At 44.9% G+C, this 15,509-nt stretch overlaps 1 protein-coding gene across 4 annotated transcripts in view; it reads right to left on the minus strand.

Annotated features, from left to right (window-relative positions):
- ccny (cyclin Y) overlaps positions 1 to 13,915 on the minus strand; it is a 46,104-nt gene extending 32,189 nt beyond the window's left edge. For all 4 annotated transcript variants that reach the window (XM_063206440.1, XM_063206437.1, XM_063206439.1 and 1 more), the window contains exon 1: positions 13,313 to 13,915. In XM_063206440.1, coding sequence (XP_063062510.1) covers positions 13,313 to 13,469 — 157 coding nt within the window. In that variant the 5' untranslated portion in view covers positions 13,470 to 13,915. The remainder of the gene's footprint in view (positions 1 to 13,312) is intronic.
- Positions 13,916 to 15,509: the final 1,594 nt, after the last annotated feature.

Below are 15,509 nucleotides of genomic sequence, written 5' to 3' on the forward strand. Positions count from 1 at the left end.
GGGAGGAGGAGGAGGATAGTGGAGAGGAGGAGGATAGAGAGGAGGAGGAGGAGGAGGATAGTGGAGAGGAGGAGGATAGACAGGATGAGGAGGAGGAGGAGGAGGAGGAGGAGGAGGAGGAGGATAGGGGAGATAGGAGGGGGGAGGAGGAGGAGGAGGAGGAGGATATGGGAGAGAGGAGAGAGAAGGAGGAGGAGGATAGGAGAGAGGAGGGGGAGGATATGGGAGAGAGGAGAGAGAAGGAGGAGGAGGAGGGGGAGGATATGGGAGATAGGAGGGGAGAGGAGGAGGATAGAGAGGATGAGGAGGAGGATGAGGAGGAGGATAGGGGAGAGGAGGAGGATAGAGAGCATGCTAATTGACTGGCACTGTGACTGAGGGCCTTAATCACACAAGCTGTTACCAGGCACCAGAGTCTGGGTGTTTCCCGGTGTTGCCCGTGGAGAGAAACGGCCTGCTTTGTCGAGAATAGATGATCCATCATTACGCTCAGGCTGCCATTTTCAATATGCAAGTTGTATGCCGCGTTGTCGGGTACTGACAAGTCAAGGGTAGCGAGAGCAAAATGGGTAAGCGGTTAGGGCGTCAGACTTATAGCCCAAAGGTTGCCGGTTCAACTCCCGAGCCGTCAGCTTGGTGGGGGGAGTAATTAACCAGTGCTCTCTCCCCCATCCTCCTCCATGACTGAAGTACCCTGAGCACGGTACCGTCCCACCGCACTGCTCCCTTGGGGGGCGCCATTGAGGCCTGCTCCCTTGCACGGGTGAGGCAAAAATGCAGTTTCGTTGTGTGCAGTGTTCACTTGTGTGCTGTGGAGTGCTGTGTCACAATGACAATGGGAGTTGGAGTTTCCAAATTGGGCTTTCACTTTCAAATTGAAATCGTTTAACGTTACCTAAATCCCAGTGCAGTGTGGCTGTGAGGGTTCAGTGGCTCAGCTTGACACCGGTAGCTCATGTTGATACTGTGACAATGACAGCAGGTGATCCAAGTGCTGGTTTGTGAGTGGCACACGACGTTTGTGCCACTATGCCAACCCGTAACATAAGGTTGTGCAATATATCGAATTTCTATTGTGATATCAATATTGTAGTCAAGCAATATAACATTTCACAATATCGATTTAAAACAATATTTTTGTCATTAGTCTTTACTACCAAAAGGTAGGCTACGCAAAGCTCAATACGTTCCCCTCCACTTGAGCTATTGCGAGCATATGATGGGGAGGGAAGATTGTGAATTGTTCAGCACAATTATTTGTCTTCAAAGAAATATTGTCTAAAATATTGTGATATCAATATTGACTGAAATAATAGTGATATTTATTTTTCTCATTATCGAGCAGCCCTTCCATGACGCAAAGACAAAGCCTACAAAAGTCTCCCAAACACATCGGACCGACTCGACTGTCACGGTGTGCTGTTTGCCACAAAAAAATAACCACCAACAACAAAACCCAAAACCAAAAAAAAACCCTCATTGCATCATTGTTTTACTTTATTTGTGCATATTGTGAAAACACATTTTCCGTCCCGGGGGCTGTCTTGCCACTTAAGCTATGTCCGCCAATGAAAGATTAGCTGTGCCAACTAGTACCCTTCTGTGCCAGTCAGAAAAAAAATAACGAGAGCAGAGTGGAGAAGCAGAAGGAGGTTTATAGAAATGAAATCAATTGTCTCTGGTGTTGTTGAGTTAGGGTGGTCTTTTTCAACGGGGCTCTACAATAGTGGTGTGGATTGGCACTGCCCTCACGATCCGATTCGATCACGATTCGGGAGGTAGCGTTGGCAGGCTTATGATATGATTGAGGGGGCGTTTATTCAAAAAAGGGTGGGAACCATTAAGCTAGGGTATCCATTTAAATGAATGAAATAACATGAAATTTTCAAAAAAAGCATAAACCTGTTTGTTTTCCAATGAAAATCACGCTAATCACCTGAAGTAATCCCAGCATCTGATTAGGAGGTATTAGACACGCACACGCACATTCACACACGCGTCTCTCTCCACTCCACAGATCCAGCTGTGTTTTTCCAATCTCTCAAAACACAAGAGCATACGTACAGTACATGCATAAAATCCCACCCACAAACACACCCACCCAAACACAAACTCACCAATGTGCTTCTCCAGTCTCTCTCAACACCCCCCCCCCCCCACACACACACACACACACACACACACACACACACACACACACCTCTCCCCTCCCCTTCTCCAGTCTCTCTCAAAACACGGTTACTAAGCAACAGAGGCGAGGAAGGCAGGCAGACGGGGAGGCAGGCAGACAGGGAGGCAGACAGGGGGGCAGACAGGCAGGCAGACAGGCAGGCAGACAGGCAGGCAGACAGGGAGGCAGACAGGGAGGCAGGGAGGCAGACAGGGAGGCAAGCGGGCAGGCAGGCAGGCAAGTCTGTCTGTGTGTGTGATGGTCACTCCCCTACAGCACACATAAGCTGAAGTCCCCACCAGGCCAGTGATGCTGCTTAACCAGTCAGCAGGAGAGGTAGGGGTGGGTGCTGCCATCACCAGATCAAAACTAAATCTATAAATATCGGAGCCGGGTCTTCTAAATTATGTCATCAGCTGGCTTTGAGTATGGGAACTTTTCTTTTTCTGCACACATTTCGGTATCACTTTATTTTAGGGATACATCTATTAGCACTGATATAAACAATATGCCTTGTAAGGCATGTACAAAGCAAAATCAAACATTTGTTAGGCTTGTATTTGCGAATTTCTTGTTCATGCACAATAAGGGCTTTATTACCAATTTAACAGTAGTAAGGACCTAGTAGGCCTTAGCGTTTGCTTAGTAGGCCTACATGCCTTACAAGTTACTTATGCAGGCATTAACATTGTACGTATTAGTGTTAATAGATGTATCCCTAAAATAAAGTGTTACCCACATTTCTTCTGAAAGCTATTTATTTGGGTATTGCTTCAGGTCTTGCTTTGTACAGAGTGCTTTGCTTTCGCATCAGACACTGATAGGCGTCACTTGGATCATTGTCTTACGGACCAGCAGCAATGACTAGATGCTAATCTTACTAGCTAAATACACATTCACTAATGGGTCAAGTGACTAGTAGCAAATTGGTCTTTTCTACCAGCCAAACTGAAATTTCACCAACATTTGGCCGGTTGGCTGGTGTCCCTGTTCATTTTCAACAAACAGTGGCGTTACTGCCTTTTTGCTTTATAGGGCAGATTTAACCCACTGCACATGTGTGAGCAGAGAGTAGCCATGGCAATGATGACACCGTGGAAACAGTATGTGGGGATGATCAAGGGGAGTCCAGGGTGAATAAGGCACGGAGGTCAAGCACAAGGGAGTTTTTTTTTCTCAGAGCTAGGGATGCACCGATCCACATTTTTTCGCTTCCGATCCTTTCCCGATATCTAAATTTGGATATCTGCCGAAACCGATACTACTCCTATCCAATACCAAAACCACATATATGCATGGGTTTCAACTTGAGGTAGGCCAAAGCGGACTATTTGGTCAGAAAAGGGAGTCAGAAGAACAGGAAAACAATTCATAAATAAAAAGTAGAAAGTAAAAAAGTAACAATCCCATCCTGAAAACTAATATGGAAGTGATATGATTTCAAATTAACATTACACCTGGCTAAACGTCAGTATCAAGAGAATTCCGATACTTTGTGAAAATTCCGATCCAATCCGATATCGGAATTATGTTGATATCTGAACCCGATACGGATACACCAATACCGATATCCCATCCCTACTCAGAGCTGCTTGACCCCTGTGTCTTATTCGGTGTGTGAGCCTGCTCTCACCCCGAACGGCTCTGTTCTGGTCGGGTCCACCAACGTCAAGTCAAGTCAAGTCGGTTTTATTTTCAATTTATTTACATGCACTGGTCATACAAAGAATTGAAATTACGTTTCTTACTTTCTCATGCAGACATAGACATGGACTTTAGGTGTGGACATAGACAATTAGACATAGACAGTACATATACATTACACAGGTCTAGAGTACCAATACAATACCCTCACAGACATATAAAATGCAAGACTTGGGCAACAGCAGACACCTGCCTATTTCTCTAAACATCTAGAGCGCAACAACATCCTCGCTTCCCGAAAGATCAAGGAGCACAGATAGTTCATTGGTGGCTACATGCATAGAGCACACTTTCATAAAAAACATGCAGTGAAATTAACTGTAGGGATGCACCGATACTGATACTGGTGATACTGCTCATTATACTCGTACTCCTACTCGTCAAGCACTTGCCGATACCAGCTATGAGTACTACTACAGTAGTCTTGTCTGGTTCTGTGGACTTGAAATCAGCATGGAAAAAAGTGCCACCTCATACATTTACTAACATTTAAATCTACATGGAAATGGACAATAAAAATATCACAGGTGGAAAAAAACAAGGCCATGCATTTATTTTCATTGTATTTTGGTGGTAAAAGGTATCGGTATCGGTACTCGGTATCGGCAAGTACACACATTAATGTACTCGTACTTGTATCGGTTTTCAAAAAAGTGGTATCGGTGCACCCCTAATGAGCTGAAATGAAACTTGAGCTATGGAATGAAATGAAATGCACTGCATGGAAAGGTAAGCTATGGCCTGTACTTGAAGCACACCTGGGAGAGCAACAAATGCAGGTTGTTCAAACTGCTTTAAGAAGTTGGCTAAGTGAAAGGACTTACTGTAAGTTGTACGTTTTTGGAGCCCTTTCAAGCCCTCATTCCAAAATGCTAGTCTAATATTGCAGATCTAATTGAGGAACCACACACATCGCCCATGTCATTCACCCCCTACAGCAGTGCGCACAAACGCGTGCACACACACACACGCACGCACACACGCGCGCGCGCACGCACACACACACACACACACACGCACACACACACACACACACACACACACACACACACACACACACACACACACACACACACACACACACACACACACACACACACACACACCTTCTCCCAAATCCATTCAGCAATATCAGGGCATGGCGTGCCCAGCGATGGGCCCAGTTTAGCGGGGGATTATTTATGGGCGTCGTGCAGCGCTCACTGGGCCACGGGGTGACCACACTGGAGGGGTGTGTGTGTGTGTGTGTGCTGTGTGTGTGTGTGTGTGCTGTGATTGTGTGTATCTCTGGCCTGTGGGGTGACTAGAGGTGGAGGGGCGTGGGCGCCCGTGTGTGTGTGTGTGTGTGTGTGTGTGTGTGTGTGTGTGTGTGTGTGTGTGTGTGTGTTTCTGGAATGAGGTTAAATATGGCTAGAGGGGTGTTTGGAAGCCGCGAGGACAAGAGAAGAGGAGCAGGGAGGATAGCAGAGCAGGGAGGATAGGGGAGCAGAGCATACAAAAGGCCTGCACAACTCCAACTGCAACAACACCACTCTATTCTCTAACTTACTTGATTATATTCTTAACCATGGCATTATTTATCAAAATATAAATCACTAATACAAATGCAACCACAAAAAGGAGATAATTGGTCTAAAAAAAATGTTTTGTCACATTGCATAATTTTTCATATAGGCCGCCTATGCTGAAATACAATGCCGTCATCCATGCTTCTTTCTATATTTGTATGAATGGAAATACGTCTACAGACATTTGCATGATGTGAGCATATTTCATCAGTTAGAAACACTGACAAATATACACACACACACACTCACTGCTCAGAACTATCTCTCATGCCTAATGGGTTTGTGTTAGGACAGAGCAGAGGCAGAGGCAGAAACACAGAGAGATTCTCAGCTCTGCTTCCTGCTTTCACAAACTATTCATGTATAACTCCAGTCATCGTGCCTTTGTATCAGACAAAACCCATCATGTGGTGAGCGCGATCTTGACGATAAGCTACAGTGTGTGTGTATGTGTGACTAAAACATCAACATGAAACCGCTCATGGTGGCACTGCCGACACTCAGTCTCTGCTCAGGGGGTACGTTTCCCGATTGCGTAGTTGTTAGCCAGTTAGCAACTTGGGTAGTTGTCAATGGGAAATTGCATTGCAAACAACAAAGTAGCTAATGTAGTTAGCAACTACGGTTTCAAGAAATGCACCCCAGGGTTGTCATTGTTACTTGAGACTGTATTGATGATGACGATTAGTGTGATGTGGTGTGTGTGTGTGTGTGTGTGTGTGTGTGTGTGTGTGTGTGTGTGTGTGTGTGTGTGTGTGTGTGTGTGTGTGTCTAAAACATCAACATGAAACCGCTCATGGTGGCACTGCAGGCCGGCACTCCGTCTCTGCTCAGGGTTGTCATTGCTACTTGAGACTGTATTGATGATGACGACAACGCTGAACTGTGACATTTGCTTCGTGCGGTGGCCTACAAGTAAAGGTGACCCCACGGTGATGAGGAGGAGGCAGAAGGAGATGAAGCCAACGCGCACGGGCCTGCAGTGGTGGTGGCACATCACTACGGCCGCACAATTAATCGAAAATAATCAAAAGTCGTGCTAAACTTGTGAAGTCATAGTCTTGATTTCAATCGTGATTTAATCGTGGCAATAGTGACCTACCTTTGAGAGCGTCCTTGAAGCCAGAACATACTGACAGGCTTGTGTTTCTGGACAGAAATCTGTCCACCCAAGTTTCATACTATTGCCTTTACATAATTATTACAATTCATTTTATTTTACTCATCCTGTATGTAATTCATTCTTGGTTATATTTCTATTTATAGGTTATACTTGTTATAATTTTCAAAAAAATCTGCAAAAAAAAAAATCAATAATCGTGATTGATAATTGTGATTACGATTTTGCCCAAAATAATCGTGATTATGATTTTTTCCATAATCGTGCAGCCCTACATACCTCTATCGCCAGACAACAGTAGATCATATAGGGCAGTCATGGGTAAGTAAGTCAGGGCGTCAGACTTGTAGCCCAAATGGTTGCCGGTGTCCTGTCTATATGAGCGACCCGTCGAGATGTGATTCTCTTCGCTACTGAGCATGCGCACGCATGCGCACACCCTCAAGGTGGTTTTCGCGGGTGATTGCCCATCGAATTGTGAGACCGCAAGTTACGATAGGATCCCCTGAGACTGTCAACTTTAGTGACTCAAACTGTAGCCTGAGGTTACCACCAGTCATCCATAGTCTAGTTAGCCTATAGCCTGTCCACCGACTGTCATGGACTGAAAGTTACGGGGGGGAAACGGCAGAGGTGGAAAGTAACTACTTAACTCGCGTTACTGTAATTGAGATAGCGTGGATCATCCAGCAGATCATTGGGAAATCTGCGAAATAGCGTGGCCTCGAACATTTGCTACTTTGTTGCCTAACCGTAATCGCTCACACACTCAGCCTCGAACATTGTAACATCGATCAGAAAAGACTAGGCTATTTATGTAGAGGAGGCGTTCTCATTGCAAAATGGAAAAAATCGCCACCTCTGATTGAGCTGTCAAAATGCTCCCTTCACCCTTTTCACTCAAGAATTTGAATCGACTGCATTGTAAAATGCCTGAACATGGTACCCGTAGCCAGGCCCTGATCCCAAACACTTTCTCCAGTATTTGCGCAAACTCAACTCAGTCTCTTTCATATGGCACGTTTCTTAACTTGCTCAAACGAGAGGCTCATGGTTTTCAGTGGTCAGCAGCCGCACGTTCTTATTAAACTCGGCACGAACGATTGCACACCCCTGTCCGTGAAATAAACAAAGTAATGGTTATTAAAACAGTCCTAGCCTACGTGGACCGATTGAAACGCCTTCCGCGGAAAATCAAGGTCGCTCATTTAGATGAGGCATCGCAAATCGATAGAACACCACTATCGAATAGGGCGACCGGTCGCTCATCTCGACGAGGCAACACATCTCGACAGAACACCGGTTCGTCTCCCGACCTGCCAGGTTGGTGGGAGGAGTAATTAACAAGTGCCCTCCCCCATCCTCCTCCATGACTGAGGGGGACTCACTAATTCGACGCCCTTTCGGCATTTACACCTCATGCCATACAACCCTAAACCTAACCCTAACCTTAACCCTAAACCTAAACCTATCCCTAACCTTAACCTTAACCCTAGACCTAACGCTAACCCTAAATTGCTTGTTTGAAATGTTTGATTACCATGAGATGGTACCGAAAGGGCGTCAAACTAGTGAGGTACCCTGATCATGGTATCTATCTACCATCCCAACGCCCTGCTCCGTTGGGGGCGCCATTGGGGACTGCCCCCTTGCACTGCCTGGTGAGGCATACATTCAATTGCATTATGTGCATTGTGCACAAGTGTGCTGGAGTGCTGTGTCACAATAGTTTCCCAGGTGGGCTTTCACTTTTGACTTTATATTACAAGTGAGATATAGGGTGAATCTCCAAGTTTGAGTTCAGCCAGGGTCATTCCCCACAGAACCCCCCTCCTCTTTCACCATTTCCTGCCCACATTCCCAAACTTAAATTCAGGCTATTGTCAGGCCTCACTCAGTCCCTAGTTGAGATGAAATAATGTCCACATCCCCAATCATTGGCAGGACAAAGGCTGATTCAATGATTATGATTGACAGGGGTCTGCCCACTTCCAATCCGATTTGAACATTGAGGCCTTCATCAGATCTCTTCACAGCACAAGTGTTCTGCCATGGAACAAATGTTTAAAAAAAAAATGACACAAAAAAAACCCAAAGTGTGTGAAGCTCCGTCAATCAGAAAAAGACTATCCACATGATGGACACCTCAACATCCACCTGCACACTGCTCAAATCACCCTCTTCTCCCTCACCCACAATAATCACCCTCTTCCCCCTCACCCGCAATAATCTGGCCAGTCACCTGAGCCTGGGTGTCTTGTCTTCGTCCTTTGTAAGTCTCTCTGTATAAAAGCACGTCCGCTAAGCGCAGCGTAAAGAGGAGATGATGACGACGACACAGCTTTTTTTCTTTAAAAGCCCTGCGGCGACCAACCAGCAGTGTGTCAGATGAGCAGTCGTATTATGGGATGTTNGGGGTGATGAGCAAGGGGAGTGACACAGACAGGCTAAAAGGACACATGCATAGTGCACCGCACCGCACCGCACGGCCACCACCACACATAACACATGCATCCCTAATGCCCTTAATTTGACTATGGGCTTCTTTGTGCCGACAACAGAGCCAACATTGTTTGGCTTCATTAGTTTCACCGGGGGCAGTGCTGTAGAGAGATAGGCCACAGCAGTGCTCTCCCATCACAGTAGTCACACACCCATAGCTTTTAGAGGGATGCAATGCATGCATGGCCTTCACAGTTCATCAGCACCAATGTTGCCAGATTGGGCTGATTGGCTTTGCCATCTGTGGGTCAAAAACGGCCATTGGGCAGGTATTATGGGCTTATGGCCATAGAAATCAATACAATTCGGTTGAAATTTAGCGCCTCCAGCAGGCGTTTTTTTTAGCACCGTCTGGGCTGGAAATGATCAGACACATCTGGCAACACTAGGGTGCATTTCTCAAAAGAGAAGTTGTTAGCCTGTTAGCAACTTCAGTAGTTGCCAATGGGAAAATGCATTGAAAACAACAAAGTAGCTAATGTAGTAAGTAACTTTGGTTGCGAGAAATGCACCCCAGGTCAGAACTACATAGGCCGGTTAGGCCTTGCTTTCTGCTGTCACTTGCAGACATAGCATCTCTGGACAGCAAAAAATACATTTTAGAGACATATATTCCTAGAGGGGAATTTCCAGAAAATCTTCATGTGCAAAGAGAGTGCCGGTAATAGTCATTTGCTTTGTAAGAGTGCAATGTTTGGAAAAACACAAAAATGTGTATACCGTCACAACATAGTACAGGACAGTCTGACGATGGTCGATTACAACCGTTTTGACGCCACTGAGGTCAGAACAATTAATGAGCTACTTCCTTGAAAAAAATATATTAGTCTTGTCATATTTTGCCAATGATCTGAGTGACCACGGAACCCCAAGATGAAATATTAACAATTACAGCCACAAGTAGTGCCCGCCCTTTAATATGGAAATTGGTTAAATGGTAGGGGGACTGGGGCTAGGTGAGAATGTTGTTAGCCGTTACCCAAACACAGCTTGGTTGTCTGCAGGGATGCATTAGTCTGGCTAATCGCGTTAGCCAAATGATGTTAACACCACCAACAGTCTCCCAAACACATTGGACCGACTTGACTGCTACAGTGTGCTGTACTGTTCTCCCTGCAAGGTTTTCAACTTTGCAGCTCCTTACTGCTGCCTACTTGGGTTTGGGAAAAGACAGAGCATTAATTTTATTTTTTATTTTAGGTACCATTTAACAAGCAAACTTTCTGCAGTTTGTCAGCCACCTAATTTTAGTCCAGCTACCACAGCAGTTGACATAGGACAAGACTTTGGAAACTATTGTGTGAAATGACTATACTCTTGATTACAAAGCCTCGTCATTGATGATCACCATTTAAGGACAACATTGTAGAGGGGAAACAGGACAAGAGTAGACTCTTAAAGACTTGCATATATAGGGCCTATATAAAAAAAAACAACAACAAAAAACAGTACAATGTAGGACTGGAGCACTGGACTGAATGTAGGTCAAAAAGACCATGTTCTCCTGTATATTGACATATGATTGACTATCCTGATCATGACTACTTTTAAAGCTATGTTTCTTATAATGTTAAATAACGTTTCTTATCTGGCACTGAAGCACCTGATCAAGGCTATGGCTGATGAACTCTACATAACATGGGCCTCGGACCAACAAACAGGGAAGTAACGCATGGAAAACTTTTAGGAGACAAAATATATATGGTAAAAACAGCACGAGTAAATTACCTTTCACTTTTGCATGGATATTTCTGTTTCAAAACACTTCTAAGACATTTTCTGTTGGATGTTCTGTTGAAAACTGTACTTTAACATATCAGGCTTGTCAGATTGTAAGATATCAAGGTGTAGCAGATTGCTTCCAACTATCTGAAAAGACCAGGTTCAAAATTAGCAGTTCAAACCATCTAAACAGCCGACAAATAGATAGACCTGCCTTGTTGTTCAACAGCCACCACACCACACTCAAGGCGACCTGATAAGATTGGAGCAGTGACTGAGGTGTTTTTTTCCCGACAGTTGCCAACTCCAGTGAATTAGCTGCTCCTTTGTTCTGGCCACTTGTGTGGAGGAACTGCTGCCTGCCTTACTCACAGCAGCCAAATTAAACACACTTTATCACAGGCGGAGCGGAGGCTATGCATCTCAGACTGGCACACACTTGTGAGCGTGCCGTGCGCTGCCGCAGACGCGCGCGCGCACACACACACACACACCCATGATGATCATACACAGATAATAACAATGTTCACACTAAATATGCAACACCAGGCAATGCAGACACACTATTTCAAGTGTATTACAGGTGTTGGTGGTTAACTGGTGGCTGTGTGCCAATTAATCCATCTCTCTCTCTCTCTCTCTGTCTCTCTCTCTCTCTCTCTCTGTCTCTCTCTCTCTCTCTCTCTCTCTCTCTCTCTCTCTCTCTCTCTCTCTCTCTCTCTGAGGGAGTCTGGCTCTCGGAGTGCAGACACTGACTAAAGCTGCTGTACTAAAAACTGACTATGTGCTGTACAGCAGCCTTGTTCCAAAGAGATAATCATATGACCCATTGATTCAACCACACCACTGCCTCTTTCTGTTGTTCCTTCAGGCGTTGAGACGAATGAAGCAAAGTCTCAAGCAGAGCCTTCTGCGATGTCAAAGCAGAGAAAACCTGCGTTGAAAAGTTGTGTTGTACTCTTGCGGTACACAAAAACAGTGCCTTAAAAATACCTGTATCCAAACAAGACACCGGAGACAGAGACAAGCACAAACACAGGGTATACATAAGACTTAACTTTCTGTATTGTACAGCAGTGGTCTCCAATTATTTTTACCCAATGAGAAACCAGTTACGAGTAGATATCTGGACAGAAAACAGATATATTTTCACTTTTCTATTTCCCCTTCTTGTCAGTGTCTGTTATGAGACTGTTAGCATATGATCAAACACTGTGAATGCTTTGGAGAGATATGACCCACTGAAGTTTTAGTGACCGAAAAACACACACATTTGCTTTCATTTGTTTTGACCTCATGGCGGGCCAAATGTTTGCCATGCCTGGGTAGGATTTGGCCCGCAGGCGTTTGTTTGGAGACCAAGGCTGAACAGAATGCAGAGAACTGACCACAGGAAACGACAGAAGAAGGAGAGCAAGCCTTGTGCAAACTAATAGGCCTACCATGTACCACCACACTATCGATGTTCTTGATAGTTTGGTGTGGTGTGGTGTTCTTACTTAAATGTATTTTACATAATAGGCCAGAGTTTGCCCAACATTTTGCAAGAGCATGCTGTTGTTGGAAAACAGAAATGCATGCCTCTCTTATGCTTTGCAAACATCTCTGTGTCAAGTTCACCTCGGATTCCACCTCAGTCATCCTGAAAATTAGGCCCCTACTCATTCATTCATTAACAGAAACAAACTTTCAAATCCACGATTAACCAAACGTCCAGCCAATTTTTATAATCCAAGTGAGGAAATGCCTATTTATAAATAGGAGAATTGTGAAATAGCCGACCAGCTAACTTTATATAGCTTGTCCCTCAGACCAGTGTTTCCCAACCAGGGGTACGTGTACCACTAGGGGTACGCGAGCACCCTGCAGGGGGTACTTGGAAAAATGAAAACATGTATGGAGCATAGTCACATTGGGATATAAAGCATGAGTCAGGGGGTACTTGTGGTATGAGAAAAGGCTTAGGGGGTACTTAAGACAAAAAAGGTTGGCAAACACTGCCTCAGACTATCACTATTTGAGGAGGAAAAAGCAGAGTATGAGAAGGGCGTGTACATAGAGGGGCGTGTATATATAAAAATAACCCCATGGCAAAAATTAGTCCAGACAATTACTGCAGCACTCCCTGACCAAATAGCCTTCCATTGCATTGCGAAAGGTTGCTGTTTACGTTTTAAATAGGCCTGCTCACTCAGATCTAACTACAAAAACAACTGGCAACAATAGCCTGGCTTGACCTACTCTTGAGCGTTGGGTACAAATTGCAGCAATTCTTTAGCCTATGCTCAGCAAAGACTGTGCAATCCACGCGTTTTCGCACTTAATAGGCTACTGTTAGGCCTCATTCAATGAACTGCCAAAACCTGCAAGTACTGGGGCCTTGCTCGACTAACAGCAACCACGTCAAGCCGACAAACACCCTTTTCATTAGAAAATGCTACTATGGACGATTGTTTAGGGACAGTATTTCCTTGGCAAACGGACGCCATTAGACTAATTTTCTGTTGGAAGTGTGCTGTATCTTACCGTCAATGTTCTCCCTGTCGCTGATGTGTTGAAGATTCCCACCGGTGTCGTCCCTGGGAAGCTCCGGCTCTGGGTGGTAGGGCTCCAGCCGGGAGTGCGCATTTCTCCCTCGGATCTTCGGGCTGGACGATACGCAGCAAGAGGTCGTATTCCCCATGATTAGGTTTCCTTGCAGAGGCTAATGGTAGCGCCACGCAGTGTTATCCACCTTTCTCCCGGCCTTTCCTTTCGGCGCAGCTAGCGAGAGGACAGGCTAAGGAGCAGCACGATGGTACTAGCACTAAAATAAGAATTGATGCACCCTTCTCGGGTCCTGCTCTGCAACAGCTGAAATATCAACCAATTTACCGACACATATCCAATAAATGGCCGGGGTTCTGGCTCACCCCACCCCGATCAACCAAATATCCCCCAGTGCGACGCAGATTGCGTCGATAAACTCCACCGCCGCCGTCCCTGCCCCGCTTATAGCTCGGCAAAATCAAAGAAAGCACCAAAGCATTTTTACCCGTCGAAAAATCTGAGCAAGTCTATGTTAAAACAGTCCAAATAACATTGTAACGGCGTCAGCTGTCAGTCGAGGGCTCGGCTTACAAGCTTACGGAGGCAATGGTACCCAAGCAAAATTGTTTCCGGTTCAAGTGGGTGGTAACAAAGTAGTTCGTTTCAGTAGTGAATCCTAATTCATCAAATTAAAGGATTTATCCGGAGTTGGAACAAGTTTGCCTGATTTTTGCATGTTTGGGATGAAATACAGTCACTCTAGAGCAAAATCAAGGCAAAAGGATGCGTTTTGAGAAAGTTTGATAATATCACGTTAGCCTCGTTAGCCATATCAGCTATGCAATATGAAAGATGCGGGCATCGTTTTTCGGCGGTTACACACATTTCAAAAACACAACATTTTAAAGTCTTGCACAGCTCAAAACAACGTCACACTTACCTCGTAATATGTTGAGGGTATCCACACATAAACCAAAGTGTCCAAAGTCCTTCATGTATAGAGCTCTTCAGCGTTGACGTCAACTTGTATGCGGCGTTTGGACTACCGGTTCCCTGGCGATTTTTTACATTGCAAAACGCCATAGAGATTCAGGTTTGGCAAAAATATAAGTTGCACGGCAACAACGAACATTAGCGTGTCCCCGCATCCCTTTCTCATTAGTGGAACGGATCGTATCATCATGTTGGTGTATTCACATGTTAAATCATGACGATTATAATTCAATATTGCTAACCCCTTTCTGATCATTAAAACTTCCGAACTACATACTTTCCTTTGGTTGCCATGGGTACAACCTTCCGCACGTACATGCCGTTAGATACTGGCGCCGTTTCTGTAGTCGCCAAAAGCTTCCGGGTTTAGCATATGGACGCAACATCGTATTTATGTCGAAGTTTGACACAAAATGATCAACCATGTCATAGCTACAGCCTATTTTTAACACCCTCGACAGTTTGCGGGGGTTCGCTAAGCGCGTGCTTGCACTCGGAGCTTATTTGAAATTTACCCCTATTCATTCCCAATGGAGGCCGGAAGCCGATAGGAACCAGGACGTCCTTAAATGCTAACATGAAAGACTACAATCTACTACATGCTTCCGCTTCCGCTGAAGAACTCTATTCTTGAAAGGTCTGCAGAATGTGTTTTGTGAAGCTACTACCTTGAGAATATCTAAATTACGGTCAAGACAACTATTTGACACTAAAGCCCACCAAGTAGATTGCCGATTGCGTCGCACCATCAGCTGTGGTTACTCGCTATGGAAATAATCATAGCTGATGGTGCGACGCACTCGGCAATCTACTTGGTGGGCTTTAGTGTCAAATAGTTGTCTTGACCGTAATTTAGATATTCTCAAGGTAGTAGCTTCACAAAACACATTCTGCAGACCTTTCAAGAATACATGAAGGTCTTTGGACACTTCGGTTTATGTGTGGATACCCTCAACATATTACGAGGTAAGTGTGACGTTGTTTTGAGCTGTGCAAGACTTTAAAATGTTGTGTTTTTGAAATGTGTGTAACCGCCGAAAAACGATGCCCGCATCTTTCATATTGCATAGCTGATATGGCTAACGAGGCTAACGTGATATTATCAAACTTTCTCAAAACGCATCCTTTTGCCTTGATTTTGCTCTAGAGTGACTGTATTTCATCCCAAACATGCAAAAATCAGGCAAACTTGTTCCAACTC

Source organism: Engraulis encrasicolus, chromosome 9 (assembly GCF_034702125.1).
Source record: "Engraulis encrasicolus isolate BLACKSEA-1 chromosome 9, IST_EnEncr_1.0, whole genome shotgun sequence".
NCBI classification, from domain to species: Eukaryota; Metazoa; Chordata; class Actinopteri; order Clupeiformes; family Engraulidae; genus Engraulis; species Engraulis encrasicolus.